Raw genomic sequence first — 19,459 nt, 5'->3', positions numbered from 1 at the left:
GATTTATTCACTACCTAGTAGTGAATAAGCATCTTTGGCTTAAATTTTAACAGGCTTTGTTTGGTTTCATTTTGCTTTTGCTTTCCAGGTGTGTGAACTTGATATCATCTTTAATTTTGAGAAGGCCTATTTTATTTTGGATGAATTTCTTTTGGGAGGAGAAGTTCAGGAAACGTCCAAGAAAAATGTCCTTAAAGCAATTGAACAGGCTGATCTCCTGCAGGAGGTAAGCTACTTAGGCTTCCGAAAAGAAACTAGCATGTTTTGCTTTTGCTAGGGAAATCTCAGTCATCATTCCTACAAGTTTCAGAAATTACTTCAAAGCATGCTTGGTATGTAGTGTTCATGTACAGTTTGACTGGAATATGTGTCAGTCACATCAACTCAGTTATCTATGGATGGATGGTTCTTTGTGGAGATAGCCTGCCAGTCAGGCTGATTTAGAGGACAGACTACTTCAATTAAAATAAGTAAATGAATAAATATATATTAAAGGGGGGAACAATTGGCCGAAAATAATTATCATTTGAGAACTTCTCATCCTTTATTTTGAATTACTTAAAATCCCCCCCCCACCTGTTTCATTAGAGTGGATAATTAAGAGTTGACTGTGAGATTATGGCATTTCCTTTCCAAATTGCTTCATGTTTTCACCTCATGTCCATTAAGTACAAATGTAGCCAAGCAAATGTTAGTGTTTTCTAATTATGCTTTTTCTAGAACCTTCTGGCTTTGTGTTAACAAAATTAACTTAAAATGAATTTGTACTTCTCTTTGTTCTTTTGAAATAACCAACCATGTTCTATCTAAACTATTCAATTCTTGTCTTAACTTCCATATCCCGGAACCATACCAACCCCTTTCCCTCCTAATTGCCTTCAACATCCTGAGCTAATCGTGTGTTTGATGCTTAGGTACCAAATTCAGTTATGGCTTAGAACTAATTGTGGTTGTTACAGTATACAAAGTTTACCATGAAAATGGCTTAGTAAAGAAAAATGGGGTATTTTTATTAAGATAACTGTATGTATGTATTTGTGTGTGTGTATATATATATATATATGACACAAATGAATATTTGTGTCCCATGGATTCATTTACTAAAATGTTAAAAGTAGATTTTTTTATTTTATTTTAACCCTTTCGTTATTACATATTTATTATGTTTTAATTAGTAAAATAGACTTTTGAACTCAGTGTTTTTAGTATTTCTGAAATGGCTAGCTTTAGAGGAATAAGGGGAGAATAACTCGAATTCTCTGTTTAAATTTCTTTACTTTTGGCCTCTGTGGTGGAGGGAACTCCTAGTGAATCCTCTGTATCAGTCAGCTGTAGGGCCTGCTTCAAGTTGTGTTGATATCATCCGGAGTCTACAACTATTAAATGGGAGACAATGAACTGTGTGTTTAATGATGTTGTAGTTATCAGAAAAATGGTTGGTGAGTGCAAAACTGAAGTATTTCAGTGACAGCCCTCATGCCATCTGCTGTTTGGTAGTCAAATGAGCACAGACCTTTTCCTTGTGTGCACAGTTTGCCATGGTGCTTTATTAATTGACTGCAAACATGTCATTTTGGAGGTTTGTAATTTTAACATCAGGTATGCTGACTCCAAAAGTATATCCTACTGTTATAATATTGGTTTTAAAGTTAACATCTCCTTTTTGTTATTTACTAATCAAACTTAAGAGAAACAACAACAACAATTAAAAAAGCGATTAGGTCAAGCTGGGGATATAGCTCAGTTGGAAGAGTGTTTCCCTCACTTGCATGAAGCCCTAAGTTCAGATCTCAGCTCAGCATAAAACTTACCAGTTTTTCTCTGCTCCTTAATTTTATAGAGCCAGAATGAAGAATGGGGAGGTTTGTCTGAGTATATCTTATGATGAAGAGCAGTCTAAGTAAAGTAGTATATGCCTATTTCCTTAGCACTTGGGAAGTGGAAACAGAAGAATCAGTTCAAGGTCTGGGCTACAAAGTTAAGTTTCAAAGGAAGCCTGGGCAACCTGAGGCCCTGCCAAAAACAAAAAATAAAACTAACCAAAAGATAGGCCCCAAGATTAGGAGTTGGAAATTCCTCATATTTGTGTGTTGTCTTAATAATGTTTCTTACAGAACTATAATCTCTTGTATCAGAACTTGGTATTTCTTCTGTTTTTCACCACTTTCTGGTTAATTTTGTTGTTTTTAAGACATTTTAAAAGATATTAAAGCTCAGTTTTTCCTTTTAATGTGTTCCTAGGGCACTGATATCTTCTTGTTCTTGAGTTGCTTTTTAAATGATGCTAAAAAATTGCTCTATGCTTTATAATCAGACAACAATGTCATGTTTACTTGATAGTGTGTATTTACTCTATGAAGGGATACAAAGCATTATTATAGCAGTATGTGCGATAGAATACTACTAAGAAATAGAAACTTCTTAGGCCTGAGTATGTTCACTATTGTCATTATCAGTAGTTAGATTTAGAGACAGTGTTTTCTCCAAAGTCTCCTTGTTAAGATTTAGCAAAATGCCTAGGTCTCTAATAGCATTGTAGGTCTTAGAGTTTGAAATATAGTAATCACTTTGTCAGTGTCCTCAAGTGATTTTGTTTCTAAAATTGTTTAAGGATAGCTATTTTAGCTAAATGTATCCTAAAATTTTCAGTAAAGGAACTAAAAATCCAATTGAAATGTAATTTTTCATGTATTATAACTTTTATATTTGATGTCAAAATCTTTATTTGGACTGTTTTAAGCACTAAAGATAATTTTGAATTAACAATGAACTTTATCTGTTGGCTGAATAGTATATACAAATTAGAATAATTTTGATTTTAGATCTTTTTATAATTTGCAAAATATGTATTTCTATTCTTAAATATAAATAATAATATAATAATAATATAAATTTCTATTCTTATTTCTATTCAGAAAATTTGTTAAAATTTTGCTTTTGCCCAATTTATTTAAATATGTAATGTAGGTAGTCTTTCATTTTATGGGCAAGCAGAGCAGATGTCAGTGGTTAAAGTAGATTTTCTGCTGTTATGCTACAATTAGTGATAAGAACAAAACAAATGTATATCTGAATAATAACTGCCAAAATATTAGTAAACATTGTGATTTAATGCTATATTTTTCATATTTGACATTTGTAGACAAATTCTGTGTTTATACCTTTTGGTTGCATGAATTCATAATTAGCTTTGGGTGAGTAAGCCCAGAAATTGACCCATTATCCAATTTTCGATATTTGACTATTAGAATTTAAAACATGTCATCTCAACATGCCACTGGTACTAAAGTTGATTTTTAAATTAAGATATGACATGCTAAGATGAATGAAATTATATTCTTTATAATGCTTAGCACATTTCCCTCCCCACATACCTAGTTTTTGGGTGGCAAGGTGAGGTATCATGTAGTTGAATTTATTTTATAAACACATATATTGATAATGACAAAGGAAATAATAGTATGGTTTTTTTCCCCTGTGAAGTCAGGCACTTACCAGTTTCTCTCTGCTCCTTAATTTTATAGAGCCAGAATGAAGAATGGGGAGGTTTGTCTGAGGATATCTTATGATAAAGAGCAGTCTAAGACTTTAGTTCCTTTGACCCCCAACTTATTTATTGGTAACTACTAAATTTACCATTTTTGTGGCATGGATAAAATGGCACTATGCAGAGACTGTTGCACGTGAGATGATTTCAAGTCTTTGCTTGATCTGTGAAGACCAAATAGTTAAATGTTAGGCACTGGGCTTGTTATAACCCTAGAGGTAGATGCATGATGGTGTTGATCAGCGCTTTGAGATGTGTCGACCTTTCTTTTTTATACTAACAGCATCATTTTGAAATCTCTGGGGATTTTTTCTTTTGAGCTTTGTTTGCTGTTGGTATTGTTTCTCACTAAAGTAATCAATGAAATGGAAAAGTGAGGTGCCAAAAGCAAACACTGTACTCATGAATTTGCTTCTACTTGAAGGTGATCCACTTTATGAATAGATTGACTGGATTTGCAGATGTTTGTCTGTCTCGTCTAGAAAGCAGTAGTCTATGAAGAATTACTGCTGCTAAAATTGATTTGTTTTAGTGCTGAGGCCTGCATGAAATATCTTAATAGTATGCTATGTCTTTCTGAAAGTAATCATTAATCTGTGGGACTGCATAAAAATGGAAAGGTAAGAATCTTGAGAGAAAAGTGATTTCTTTAAAGAAATGAAGTTTTTTATAATAATATTAAGCAAATAATTATTTTGTGAAGTATCTTATAACATTAGGAAGATTTAAGTTTTTCAAAGAATTAAACCTTGCTAATTAATATTTAGGCATGTAGTGAGACTCAAGAATATCTAAAATTGTTTTAAAAGCATAGATCTTTTCAAATATATACAATGTCATTTAACAGCACAACACGTTGTTATAAGTATTTTTCTGATTTGCTTTAAGAAGCAAAAAACCCCTGTAATTCTTTTGTAATTACCATTCTTTCATGTTATATAACTTTTAGGCTTAAACTGTTTCTTTAATTACGTTAAAAGTTAAGGCTATAGTTCTTAATGCAAGAGTGTTTTAAATGCAGTTTCAGGGTTTCTAGAACAGATTCTGGAGAAATGAGGTTTTATTGCTGCTTAAAATAGACAGTCCAGTCTAGAAGTGGACAGATACACAAGGCATAATCAGTCTCCTTTAGCTTTACTTTTAGTGCCATCCAGTATGACTAGTGGCATTGGTGTCTGCTTTCTGGGTTGGAATCATTTTGTTCTATGGAGTTTTAGTGTTTTCCTTTGTTCTTTGGAATTTTGAACCTCCCCCCCCCACACACACACCTTTTGTTTCTTTTCTAACTCATGGTGAAGCAGCTCTTGGTTTCTGCTTGTTTTTGCAGTGCCTGGGGCTAGAAGTCAGGGTAGTGCCCATGCTAGGCAAGCCCTCTATCACTGTAAACCTGTATCCCTGGCTCCACTTGGCTTTCTCTAATCATTAAAAGCTGGAATAATTTAAATAGCCAATTATTGTAAATTTGATCTTGGAATGATTTTTTTCACTAAAACCCATAGTAGTAAATGCAGTTTTATATCACAGTGCATATAAAGTATAAAAATTATTGAATAATAGTCTCATTTCTTGCTTTGTTCCTCAAATTTTATATTCTATTCTATTTTTCTTTTTTTAAATGCCATTCTTAATACTTGATTTCATGACCCTAGGGTTAGGACCTACTAAAAGCATATTCCAAGTGGTCAATGGTAATTTTTTTCATTAAACAGTACTTGATGAAAATTTTAGGTTTGAGTTATTCCCCTGCTGACATTATAATTTGTTTTGTTCCTCTATGCTTAAAAAATTAATTCTCATAGTAGAAAAATTAATAAATACAGGCCAACACACTAGAATATAGTCTTACCCACCAAGCAGAGCCAATTAGATTAACTCTTTGATTCTCCTGGGAATGATGTAGGGCAGTCAGTGCACTTCCAGGGTACATTGGGCTATGCATGCCCAGACAAATTCCTGGTTGTGCATTATGACTGGCATCTACTAGGTAGAGACCAAGGACACTGCTAAATATCTTATTTATTCTGCCCAGGACACACCCACCAAAGAATTACCCAGCCCCCAAAGTCAGTTGTTTTCAAGTTGAGAAACCCTGACTTAATTTAACACCTTGAACTAAAAATTTCATTTTCATTTATAAATAGTTACATCTTTTCAATAGTATATGTAGTATTCAGTATACATAATGGCTGAAACTTAGTCAGAAATGCAAAGGAGTAGAAAAAAACTTTAAAATTGTGAAGAAAATCATATGTTAACACATAAATGGCTCTAGAAAAAACACCCCTGTGATTGATACAAACGAATTACCTTTGCCTGGTAACTAGCAACTGGGGAGATAATCTATGGGTGCCTTTAGAACCTAAGCCACAGAAAAGCTTATGGGATGTCACTGAATAATCGGATTTCCTCAACAACAACTAGCTCTGTTCATTTCTATTAAGGTAATTGAGTTTTTCTGGGGAAACAAGATTGAATCTACCCTGCAGGCAGGCAGAACACTATTGAATTTTCTGCCGATTTCCTCAGCCACTTTAGGATGTGATCATTTCTTAAAGGAAGAATAAAGTGACTAGATTTACATAAACAGACTTCCTTTTCTTATAGATACTTTTTGTTCTTCCTTACACTGTTAGTCTTGAAGAGTTTGTTTGAAGTTCTGACTCTAAGAAACCATTTTCTAGAAAACTGGTTAAATTTAGGGTATTCGAAGGCAATACAGCTACACTAGAATAGGTCTAAGCTAACTTTCTGTTGTTCTATTTAAAAAGTATAATTAGATGCCAGAGAAAGTAATTTGTCCTTAGGATCTTAGAGTTAACAAGTTTGGGAGCAGCATTTATAAGATATAATAAAAAAGTTACTCCACTTATTTCGAAGGCAAAAACAATAGACATAGATGAGTAGCCCAGTAGGAAAGAGCAGAGGACATGACTAAGTTGGGGATGAAAAAACCAAAAACAGTCTTTACTAAGGGAATACAAATTAAAATACCAACTAACCCTTTTGAAATTTTTTCTTCTTGAAGCAATAAGAGATATTATTGTTACTGCTTGTAAACACTTAAACTTGTATTTCATTTTGAAGGAATGGTTTTGTGGTATCTATTTCATGATGAAACCTGTACTATACTTTCTGTCCCATTAGTTGCACATCTAAGAATTTTATCCAACTGAAAAATGTATATATACATATGTATGTATGTATGTATATGCACCAAGACATATAGGCTCAGCATAATATTTAGCCACTGGAATTTACCCAAATGTCCATTAGTGGGAAACAAGTGAAGAAAATTACAACACAGTCAGACCTACAATTGCTAACATAACTGTAAAAATAAATAAGACTAAATTTCTGTGTAATGATATGGAAAGATACTAAAGATATATGAAATGATAAATGATCAAGGATATTGACTATTTATTATAAAGTTCTTCACTCCATTTTTCAGAAGAGGAAAATGGGCATGTAGTTAATATTATACATTTTTTTGGTGGAAGAATGCTGCTGTTTGAGAATTCACATTGTGTTTCCACACACAGATGGTAAAAACCTGAGTAGAATTTGCTAAAATAAAGGGTCAGCACTGGGTAAAGCACTTTCAGCTTTTGTCCATGTGATATACTAACCATCTGGAGTAGCCATAAAGCTCTTGCTACTCATTACTAACTTAATGTTAAAGAAAATCAATAGAAGGCTGGAGAGATGGCTCAGTGCTTAAGAGCACTTGCTGTTGTTCATCCAGAGGCCCTGGGTTCAGTCCCCAATACACACACATCAGGTGGCTCACAACTGTCTGTCATTCCAGCTCCAGGGGAATCTGAGATCTCTGGCCTCTGCGGGCACTTGCACTCATGTACATACCCATATGCAGAGACACATGCCTACATATAATTAAAATAATAATAATAATAATTAGAAATGCATTTCCAAAGAAAAAGAAAATCAGTAGATGTTCTTATTAATTTACAAATTTTATAAAATAGGACTATACCATGAGCCCTGTCATCTAAAAGGTGCTTCATGAACTGTTTTCAATCCTTCTATTTTTAAAATTCATTACCCAAAATAGATCTTAGTGAGTTTGCCATATTGTGTGACCCTTTGGAGCTTAAACTCAAAGAATAGACTTTCAATGTTGAGCATAAGAAGTTTGCATGCTTTCCCACAGAATTCAGTTAGGGTCAATAAAAAGGACCATTGTGTTATAAAACATGAGACAAAATATACAATTTTGTAACACAGAGAGTATGGTGTTTAAAATTTTCAGTAAGGTGATAAACTTGAAATCATACTTCCTTATATTTGCTTTTCATTAAATATAAATTATTTTCTCTTTTACTACATTGAAGTAGAATCAGGAGAGCAGCTAACACCATTAGCTTACTAAAGCATAGTTCAACAGTAGTTAAGCCACTGCAATTGCTAGTTTAGGAGTGTATAAGCTTTCCAGTTAGTTTTACATGCGAGCCATGTCAGAAGCTTAGCATGGTGAATGAATATCTAGGAAATTTCATGGTAGGAAGGTTTGTCTTTTCTTAAGAAGACGGTGGTTTTGAAAACAGATCTAAATTGATTCTTGTCTGCTCTGTTTGACATCTTAAACTTGCCACACTACATCTAGTCCTTTTTGTAGCCTGAGAATGAAATTATTCTTAGTGCAGAGGAAAGTTGAAAAAGCACGTGTACTAGGAAGGAGTGTATTGAAAGGGGGTAGGGACAGACAAGAAATGTCTCCTTTACTCATGGAGTAAAGCTGGGGAATCTTTTTTCCTCATGAGCTAGATGAGCAAACTTGAGAAAGTTCTTATTTTCTTGGACTTGAAAATCTAGAGGAGAACCATTGGGGACTGGGGAGAAGAGGAGCTAACAAGCAAAGTATGGGGCGTGGCAACAGATTCAATAAAGAAAAATTAGTGCTGAACAAAGGGATTACTCAAAAGTGAAAGCCCATTTCAAGTTGAAAATAATGCATTTGTAATTGTTATTCAGAAAAATAGATCTTGACAAAGAATCTGCACTTAGGAAAATTAGTGGTTTATATTTGTATAATGTAACTGGATTACATTTTTTCTCAGTACTATTCTAGCCTTTACTCCTACTTAATTTAAATCACTGGCATTTTAGTATATTCATAAATTCAGTTTGCTGAGTTATAGATATGACTGTTTCCAAAGGTGCCCATGGGAAGAACAAAATAGTAGACCTAGCTGTGCAGGGTCTCTTGTATGCCAAGATGGGCTTTTACCATTACCTCCCCTAGTTCTTACATATTTTCTTTTTAACTCAGAAAATGTACTGGTAGTATGAGGGTCCAGAATACTGAAGTTTATGTTGAATTTACTGTACATCCTTTGCATGAGAGAAAAAAATCTTGGTCAGTTACAGACATAGTTAAATCTTTTACTTAAAAACACAGCTTTAAATGTTAAGTAGTCACTAAGGCATTTATCTCTAGCAGAACTTCTTCAGGTGTTAACAGTCTGAACCAGACATGTCCTAGTATCCTAAAAGTGGTTAAAATATACCATTTACTATATATATATAAATATATATATATATACCACCATTTATTTTTGTGCATTTTAGAGGCTATTTTTTGAAGGATGCTTTTCCAATGAAGAGGGGTTTCTTTCTATGAAAAATATTCTTGACAATTGATGGGTACTAATTTCTTGTTTCAGTATAGTAATATGGACCCTTGGCATTAAAGAATAGTTTGGCTTATTATCAACCCTTTTGCTTTCCATAGGGTAGTAAAAATACCTGTTAGTTAAAAAGTGATGGCAATGCCTGGGGTGGCCACATTTCAAAATTGTTCATATCAAATTTTTGTACTTGTATGTCTTCTCTGGGAAGGGATGACTGTATTTTATTATATTTTTTATTTTATTATTTTATTTTAATTTATTATATTCAGCCCTGTTGGAAAACCACCTTTCTCCTTCAATGGGCATAAACTTTTTCATGGTTGGTTTTCATATGACATGATATCAAGTTGAGAAATCAAAAAGTTAAAAAACTATAACATAAAGGCAAAGAACTGGTATTGAAATATAAGGTTATTTGAGACTTAAACTTTTCTTGTTCTCTCTCCAGAAAACAGAGAATATGTTTCACAGCAAGAGTATCATTGGGTATAAGAAAGCGTACTAGAATACGAGATGGAGTACAGACATGCATCAAAATGTAGTAGGCTATATGAATTCAGTTTTAATGATAATTTTGTCAAGTTTATTATTTGTATTTTGGCATTATTTGGAAAGTTAATTGCATTTAAATCCCAATGGATAGTCCCTATTATTTCATTAAATTGATGCTTTGTAGGAAATTTTTCCCTATAATAACCCATAATTGGGATTACTGATTTACTGCTGAGAGTCACTGACAAAGAATTTCTAAGTACAGTAAATCAGTAACGCTGTTAGTACAGAATTAAACTTTCCCTGTGAGAATGAACACTTCTATATGGAAATGAAGCATTGGGCATTTGTTACTAATATTACTTTACTTGCTTATCATTACACTATTCTAAATGGGAAAGGGGCAGCTTTTATAGCCTAATATTTTAGAGTTCCAACTTTAAAATCATCTGGGATGCTGGAAGGTCCACTCAAGACCCTACCTTGGGTTATTTTGTCACTTTTTGATGTGAGAACATCTAACATGTTGTTAGATGTATTAGTAGGCATAGACATTTAACAAACTTGGAGAATTCCTTAGAATAATTTTGAGGACTTAAAAAAACTAATCTTTAGCCTCAAAGTCACATTTGTTTTAGCTAAGTCAACAATTAAAAGCTTTCCTAGGTGCTTAATAATACCATAGAGTGACTAGTTTTAACTCGTTCTTGGGGGGGGGGGGTTTCTCTGGAGTCTCTCCTTATTGTGATAGGACCCTAATGAATGTAACACACAGGTGAAAAGGGAAGTACTCTAACTAAACTTGCCGCTAATAGCATTGACTGAAACTGGCAATCTTTTCAGCTTGGTAGTAAATACAGTGCTTTAGGATTCTGTAGAATGTAGGTCATCTTGTTTACTGTTACATACCATGAACTTGAAAAGATAAATCTGAACTGGGCATTTTTTTAAGAACGTAAATGTTCAGCCAAAAACCAAAGAACAAAAGCAAACCTGATGCTTTAGATAACTTTACTGTAAACTAAACAATCTCAAAATTTGATTGTGTCTCCATCAGCTTGTATACTGTGTGTAAGAATATATGCATTTCTTTTGTAGCCACGCCATGAATATTTTAATGTCCCTGTGTACTAAGTGACTGCTCATCGACTATGCAGAATTTCACAGAGGAAATAGAGAACTGATATACTTATGAAAGAAAATGTCCTCAGCTTGGTGACTAATTCTCCTGTAAAAAGATAAAAAGCATCTTAGAGCTAGTACCTTTTTGATTGTATCTTTTTCTGTGCATATTCCTAATTCTATTTTCATTCTGTATATGATATTGATATATAGTTTATTTCTGTCTACTACTGTTTTCTTCCTGACAAAAATGACTTGTGAATATTTTGATTAATATCCTAAACACATACAAGTTATTGTTAGTAAACCATCTGTGATTAATCTTATGAGAGTATAACAGAAAGGCTGGGCAATCACAAATGTTTACCAAAGAAAATAGTTATGAACTCAGGCAAAGTTAGCAGCACCACAGTATTTAGTCCATTGTGTGTTGAAGAAAACCAAGCTTTATTTAACACTAAGATTATCTTACAGTCTATATGAGCTAGTATGTTCGACTGTATCACATAAAAGTATACGTTGAAGCAATATAAGAAAAATCATTTATAATTATATAAGACCTAAGGTTCAAACATTGAATTTTCAAGAAATTTTGTAGTGCCAATATTTATTGAGCCACATGTATGCAGTGTCAAACAGTCCCTTTGACTATCAGAAAGCTATGTCACAAAGTCTCCTGAAATGTCTGTTGCTCAGTAACAACTCTTTTGAAGTAGTAATACTGAGCCTATTTACATGATAAGAAAATTTTGATATTCATTTTAAGTATCCAAACATTTTTATTTATTAGTTAATGGCTTCCTAATTAATATATTAAGCCTTCTAAACACTCAGTGCTGTGTTAACTATGGTTGTATATTTTGAAATACTAAAAGCTTTTAATATTAATTTTATATAAATATGCTTTTAAAAACATTTAGCGTATTTTATTATAAAAAGTACCAGATAACTCATTGTTTATATTTAGGGAATTTAGAGCCTAAGTAAATTGTCATTAAACAATAACTTCAGAGGCATGGTAGGGCATGACTGTCATCCTAGCACTTGGGAGGCTGAGGCATTACTATGCTACTGAAGGAGTCCTTGTCTCAAAAGACAAAAAGTAAATATGCCAAAAAATACCCAAACCAGTTTCTCATTGAAAGATCTATGAAAATGCCTTAAGAAACGTAGTATTAGGCAGCTGTATAGATCAACTATCTCCATTACCATCTGAAGCATCACAAAACATTGGTCTTTCATTTCCATTTTTTCCATCCTCCCACCCTACATGTTGTTCATCTGATTTTAATGTTGCATAAATATGCATTGTCTCATGCCTGTTTGTTTTGGATGCTGTGTGCTGAGCTGTAACAAAATGTTGCGCTTTTTTTTGAGGGGGGGTATCTGTATACAGCTGCTTGCTTTAAATTAGCAGATTCTGAAAGAGCTTTTCTTGCATGTCTAAAATAAAGTATTGCATGTACTTTGTCTCATGTGAATGACTTTTTTCTACTCCATCCTTTTTGATAAAATAACATTTTATATTTTCATTTCTCCAGGTAATTTTTAAAATTGTGATAAAAAAAATAACATAGAATTCACCATTTTAACCATTTCTGAGCCTACAGTAGTGCTAAGTATATTCATATTGTACAACAGATCTCCAGAACTTTTTCATCTTGCAAAACTGAAATTACATAACTCATCAGCCAACCACTTCCCATTTCTCTCTCACTGAAGGAAGGCCCTGGTAACAACCATTCTATTTTAATCATTTCCCTAAATAATTTTGAGCTACAATTTCAGTGTGAACTTGTAAAAATTACATTTTGTATTATAAACAGTTTGTACAAACATTCAACTTATCCAGTCTTAAAGGCATAAAATGTGTAAATTAGGCCTTTTAGAAAGGACATATATTTTAAATAAATGCAGATTCAGAAAGCAACATGATTCTCTTCAGACCACAGGCAGTGAGCACTCTGGAGAAATCTGATCATCCAGGGAATAGTTATGAGCCATTTTTATCTAGATAGGCTGAGAATATAAACTGTATAGAATTCAGTGTAGGGATCCTTTAACATATTAAAGGTTACATGAAGTTTAAAAATGACTTAATATTATATGGAAATAACCTTTAAATTCACATGTACTTTGTCTCATGTGAGTGACTTTTCTTCATCCTTTTTGATAAAATAACATTTTATATTTTCATTTTTCAAGTAATGTTTTAAATACAGAATTCACCATTTTAACCATTTCTGAGCCTAGAGTATAAAATAGTTTAGTGATTCAGATATCACTCTCCGTGTATTTAATGGTTAAAGAAAGCCAAACATTTTTAAGCAGAAGAGATGAGCATCTTTCACTATTGTTGTTAGACTGTCTTTAAAAAACTATCATGAAACATCTAGACAAAACCAGAATCCCATACAGAGCACTCATTTATACATCACTCAACATCAACAGTTATCAACTTCATACCCACTTGTGTCCTAGAGAAACTGTCATTTCATCTTTAATGCTTCAGTATGTATTCCTAACAGATCAGTGCCACACCAAACAAAATGGACAGTAATTAATTTTGTCTTGTGCCTGGCTCAGTTTTTCCTAATTATCAGAGGGGAATAAATACCTTCTTACAATTTATTAAATTAGATTCCCAAGAAATTTTATATGGATGGTTCATAGGCCTTTACTCTCTCAATTTTTAGCAAGCCTGTTTTTTGTTTTTTTTCACTCTGCCATTAAAAAACAAAAATGGACTTTTTGATGCTGCCATACAGTTTCCCACATTGCTATTTAGGTGATTATATTCTTGTGACAATGTTTACCTTTTTCTTTTCTCCATCTCAGATCTGTAACCTGGTAAGATTGCAGTTCAGTTGGGGGGAGGCAAGTGTACTTCATAGATTATATTACCTTTTGGAAAAATGTCCTTTTTCACTAAAGCTGATTTCCACCCATTTTTCATTACTAGACAAGCATACTAACATGCATTCTATGAACTTTTTTTGGCTAAAGTATTTAGTACTAAATGCTAAATCCCTTCATTTAGATTTCACTATCAGCTAATATTTTTAAGCACTTTCTTTAAATCAGGCATTGAGCCTTAAACTCCTCTCAACATATGAAGGTAAGTACTATTTTTGTTTTCCAAAGATGGAAACAACAGATTTTAAGTCATTTAAGATTACACTATGTAGTGTATTTCCTACCATTCAACATAACATTCTAAGGATTCCTGATGTAATATAATTTTTCTTTTCCTTGTTTTGTGCTGTCTCATGATTAGGATGCAAAAGTAAGTTTATTATTGGATAACAAAATCTCACATTGTTTTCATCTATTAAAATAACCATGTTGCTTTTTAATTCCAAAATTGCTGGTAATAGCTAATTGCTGACCTATATGGTCCTTTTTTTTACTTTTATAGTGTACAAAATTGGGCAGTTTGGAAAATTTTTAAAATACCTCTTTTAGATTTGGCTGATGTGGCTTTGACATCGAAAACAAATATTCCTTTTTCTATTAAGATGAAAACGCTTTTTGTTCCATAGTTTGTTTCTTCTGTATGTCACTTCCAGCAGTGCCAATGGATACCCAAGGGCGGTCTGGGAAGGTGGCTGTTTCTAAAGCATTGCAGGGGACAGTTAAGGACAAACTACAGCAAACATTTTTCTAGTTAAGCTGTGACAAGACAAAACGTTCAAAGTGTTAGAGGCCTCACTAGAACTTGCGGGGACCGGGATTCTTACTTGGAAGACATTTTGAACTTTACTGGTTTAGATACTATTTTCTGTGTATAGTTTCATACATTGCTAGTCAGTTTGCAATGGGCTTGCTTTTTGTGTTATAGCAATCGATGGTGCCCAGCACACTGGTCAGTAATTAGGTATTTAGTAACTGCTGAAAACACTCTTCTGGGTTTTAGGCAGCAATCTTTGAAAACCACTGGCTGTCACTAGATTGCTCCTGTGACCCTGCATTGCCGCCTTTCTTCTCTAATGTGCATGCCCTTCCTGTGAGCTTTTCATATTCTTAAGACCCCCTCCGGAGCTGTATCTGCTTACCAGAGTCTCACATTTTTCCTCCACAGGAAGCTGAAACCCCACGTAGTGTTCTTGAAGAAATTGGACTGACATAACTGTCCTCCCTTGCTGATGACTTCTTGTGGCATTTCACACACTGTAGATGGTCACTGCCTCTCATGTCCATGTTAGCTAATGGTGTAAGATGATGTCTTGTCAGTATTACTGTTTTGCTAAGCTGCTTCATTCAGGCCTACCCAATTTTTTTTTTTAAAGGGAACTTTGGTTAATCAAATGATAAATTAAGAGATATAAATATGAATTAGAAAGATGTAGAAAAAGTAACATACCATTTCTGGACATTTTAAAGTTTAAAGGTTAGCCTCATAATTATGTGCATATATAAAAATGATACGTCTATATTCTTATATATCCAACAATCTGGCAAAATACATTTACTACTGGACTTGAAAAAGGAAAGTTAAATTATGTGAAACCTGGTTTGATGAAACCAAAGACTAGAGTAGTATTTCAGTATATATAAGAATAAAGGAAATTGACACATCACAGATCAAATGAAAGAAAGTTTATTGAAAATTTAGGTAACCAAATTTATACCAAAGACCCTTATTGGATACATCATACATTACAACAAAGGGAATAGATGCTTTTAGAGGACTAACTTAGAATGTTGCTATTTTACACTAAAATTCATTAAGTATTCTGAATGAGTGGGACAAGGAACAAAGACTTTCCTAATCTTGAGCACATAATTTTTAAGGCCAAGGAACATTTGACTCCTGAGGTAAAGTTTTAGTGGTCATAATCATGTAGTTACTTGTTTTCAATACCCCAAATTAAAGTAGAACCGTTAATTACCAGGTATTCTTCATAACAGTATGTTGCTCTGTTCACAAAGTGTTACATAAAGTCATTATCTAGAGCATGAATGTTCCTTCTGGGGTGCTTGTTAAAGCCAAATTTATTTTTGCTTCCCTGTTGCTTCCTTCCAATTAGAAGTGCTACAAACTTGACAGCAGCTCCCTTCCCTTTCCCGTTACTGCCTAGTCATCGGAAGTCTTACGGAAATTTAAAAGATACCTTTCGTACAGCAAAGTGAGAATTGAGTGAAGTAAAATGGCATTAGTTGGCTCTATATTTTTTCAAGCTATATAAGTGCTCGGCATCACTTTTCTACACACTGACACATACCTGAACACATCTCCCTGATTTCTACTTTCCCCTGTATATGCTAGGCTGGAGTAAGCTTTGCTGTGATTGTGAACAACTTTCAAGCCACCTGAACACTGTCTTATCACATCACCAATTAATGGTAATAAATGTTCTACAAACACTGTGGTGTACTTTTATCTCTTTCCAAAAGTTTTGTCAAACTAGGGAGAGCTGTTGAAGGGTTCTTTCTTTTTCAATACAGTGTTGACAATCCCTCTCCATCTGACACCCCACCCCCAGCACTGGAATGTCACGGTGGTTGCAAGCACACACAAAAATGACAGGAGTCGAGGAATTTTCATGTACATCAAGCTCATTAAAAAAAAAATCACATGAATTTTATGCTATCAAGAACTTACAACACATTTATTTTCAATTAATAAATGCCGCTTTTAACCCCTTGATGTAGCTGCCTTTTATACGCTTTCTGATTTAGCAACTCGGATTACTCCAGATAATCAAATGATATCCAAATGGTGAATCCTCACCTCCTACATATGAGGAAGTGCTAGCACATGCAACAGACTAATATTTGCTGACTGCTGCCTACTGTAAGCAACAAGTCAAACTTCCAGTTACAGTACTAGTATGGTTATGGGGCCTTCTGCTACTGCAAACAGAAATTATTGCATTCTAAGCCTGAGATATTTAAGAACAAGGAAAGGATTTTGAGCAAATTAAGTTGAAACAGACATTTGTAGGTTTAAAGGGCTTTTGCAAATGCAGCTGTTCACTAAAAAGCCTGTGAGCTTCTATCAGTAATGTGGAGTTGAGTTGTAATTTATCACAGACACACACAGGCATCCATTCATTATAGTAAATGTAAGCTCAAAGTCACTCTCAGGGGAATGACCCAGGCAGAGGTTTTCTAAACTCCCCCTGCACTCTGTACTGGCCATTAACATTTGAGGAGAAAGTCATCACTTGTTCAGTTGTCTTGAACCCACGAAGATGGATTTTCTTTCCTTTCCCATCAGGATCTAAATATGTAGCTTTAGGACTGAGGATGGACCTCAGGGGTAGCACCCCTGCCTACTATGTTTGAAGCCCCAGCATCACACATACAAAACAATTTTTACATCATCTTGGCTGAAGTTTGAACAGTATTTTAAAAGTACCAAATTTACTTTATTCAGCATTAATGAACCCAGTGAATATAGAAATCCATCATTTTTAGTATCAAGTAGACATTTAGAATTGAAACAAGTTGCATTTTGTTAAAATTTTTCAACATTTTGTGCCTGTTTTTTTGTTTTTGTTTTTTTTCTAAAATGAGGCAGGGTCCCACTCTAGCCCTGGCTGGCATCAGCCTCCCAAGCGCAGGGATTACTGGCATAAGCCACCACACACAACTTGTATGCATCTTTAATGAAATCTCAAACATCAGATTCCTAAATACCATGTGACACTGAATGTTGACGTCCAGAGCGAGACAGTGAAAGTCTCTGAGAGGAAAGCATCTTGGGAAAGCTAGGGATAATATACATGGTCTACATTCAGTTCTCTTCGCTGATCACTCTTCAGTGATTGTTATACCAGGACTGTTTTAACAGTGCATGGAGTCAATAGTGACATATATTCTGGGAAATGACAAAATGCCTCTATATAAAGAACTGTCACAACACACTATTCAAGTAAGACATACACCGCGACAGCCCCCAGGCAAAGGAGGGGCTGTAGATATGGGGAAAGAGGAGTATAGAAATGGGTACTGCAACACTTTGAAACAGCAAAAAAATTCAACTTTTACATATAGAAAAAATACAGTATTTTAAAAGAACAAAAAATAATGTCCATTAAGTACAAAAAACAGCAATAATAAAAAACAATAACTTAAATACCTAAACTTGCCAAACTGGTAAAGATCAAGCTAACTTTGTGCCGTGGGAGCTGTAAGGTAACTTTGTCATCTTACAGGAAGGCAATTTGTATTGCTTTCTTGACATGGATTATTCTAAGAAATTGATCAAAATGTATGGAAATCGCTAAGGAAATCTAAGAGCGTCATCCCTAAAAATCCAACAATAGGGATGCTGTCAAATAAATGTAGATTGTATTCTCTATGAAATGAGTAAAAATACGAATTTTGGGACTAAAGAATCAGGATTAATGAAATGAGACAACTGAGTGAAAAACATTAAAGCCATATGTGACTTTTGAGTTAAAAAATCAAGTGTGTTGGGCTGGAGAGATGGTCCAGTGGTTAAGAGTACTGGCTACTCTTCTAGAGGATCTGGGTTTCATTCTCAGCACCCAAAATGGTAGTTCACAACCGTCTATAACTCCAGTCCAGGGGATCTGAAACCGTCTTCTGGTCTCCATGGGCACTAGGCATACGTGTGGTGCACACAAATACATGCAGGCAAAATACCCATATGCATAAAGGTATGGACACTTAACAAGAATAAAGGTGGGCCGGGCGGTGGTGGTGCACGCCTTTAATCCCAGCACTTGGGAGGCAGAGCCAGGTGGATCTCTGTGAGTTCGAGGAAAGGCACAAAGCTACACAGAGAAACCCTGTCTCAAAAAAAACAACAACAACAAAAAAGATGGCTCAGAGGGTAAAGATACTTGGTGTGAAAGCCTCATGATCGCAGTTCAATCCCTGGATCTCATGATGTAACTGACCCCTGAAAATTGACCTCTGTACTTCAGAGAGAGAAATACAGAAAACAAAAAAATGCTAAAGCATTACTCCAGTATTAATGGATGCTCTCAAAGTTAGCATTACAAGTAATTTCATGTTATTTTATATATATAATTTATCAAAAAGTATGGTTTACATGATAATGTTTGACTAGCCTTGTCAAACTATACAGGTGAGTAGCTGCCATAAAAAGACAGACTGATATTTAAAAACAACCAAGTTTATTTAGATTTGGGACTCTGAGTGTTTTTGTCTCTACTACCTGACTTCCTCCTGCTCTGACTCCTGGACCTTGATGAGCTCCGGCTCCGGCTCCGACTTCGGCTCTGGCTTCGGCTCCGGCTTTGGCTCCGACTCCGGCTCCTGCGGCTCCTGCGGCTCTGGCTCCAGGGTCCTGGACTGTGATCTCTTCTTCGTCCTCTGTTCAGGGAACTGCGCCTCTCACGACTTTTTGTCCCGTGTTTGTGAGACTTCTTCCCCCTGTGATTACTACCGCTCTTCCTGTCAGACTCACCGTTTCTCTTGTAGGAGAGGTCTGGACTCGGGCTCCTTCGTCTTCTTGACCTGCCATAGTATTCATCATAGTGGCTGGTCCTTTCCCTCCTCTCTAAATTCTTACAGAAGGAGGAGCTAGGCCAATCTGGAGACAGGTAGATGTCTCTATTAGCTTCCCTAAATTCATTGTTGGGATTTCTGAACACGTGAAGAAAGTTGCAGTGTTTTCCTCTTGGACACTGCTGTACTTCAAATAAGC

The 19,459-nt window shown here is 34.6% G+C and overlaps 2 protein-coding genes across 7 annotated transcripts in view; one reads left to right on the top strand and one right to left on the bottom strand.

The window, feature by feature from the left end:
- Positions 1-16,180, top strand: part of Ap1s2 (adaptor related protein complex 1 subunit sigma 2) — a 25,456-nt gene extending 9,276 nt beyond the window's left edge. Inside the window, exons 4-6 of one of the 6 annotated variants that reach the window (XR_008213980.1) lie at positions 89-226; positions 13,651-14,098; positions 14,894-16,180. Coding sequence is in view for 5 of the 6 variants with exons in the window: in XM_052718494.1 (XP_052574454.1) it covers positions 89-226; positions 9,647-9,703 (195 nt within the window). In the remaining variant the exon portion in view is untranslated. The other 5 variants (XM_052718578.1, XM_052718830.1, XM_052718494.1 and 2 more) reach the window with 5 other exon arrangements.
- Positions 15,397-19,459, bottom strand: part of Zrsr2 (zinc finger CCCH-type, RNA binding motif and serine/arginine rich 2) — a 28,560-nt gene continuing 24,497 nt past the window's right edge. The window contains exon 11 of the mRNA XM_052718071.1: positions 15,397-19,459. Within this exon, the coding sequence (XP_052574031.1) occupies positions 18,927-19,459 (533 nt within the window). The 3' untranslated portion in view covers positions 15,397-18,926.

The sequence above is a fragment of the Peromyscus californicus genome, unplaced genomic scaffold (assembly GCF_007827085.1).
Source record: "Peromyscus californicus insignis strain IS unplaced genomic scaffold, ASM782708v3 Scaffold_10__1_contigs__length_136768540, whole genome shotgun sequence".
NCBI lineage: Eukaryota > Metazoa > Chordata > Mammalia > Rodentia > Cricetidae > Peromyscus > Peromyscus californicus.
This window is presented reverse-complemented; position numbering and strand designations above follow the sequence as displayed.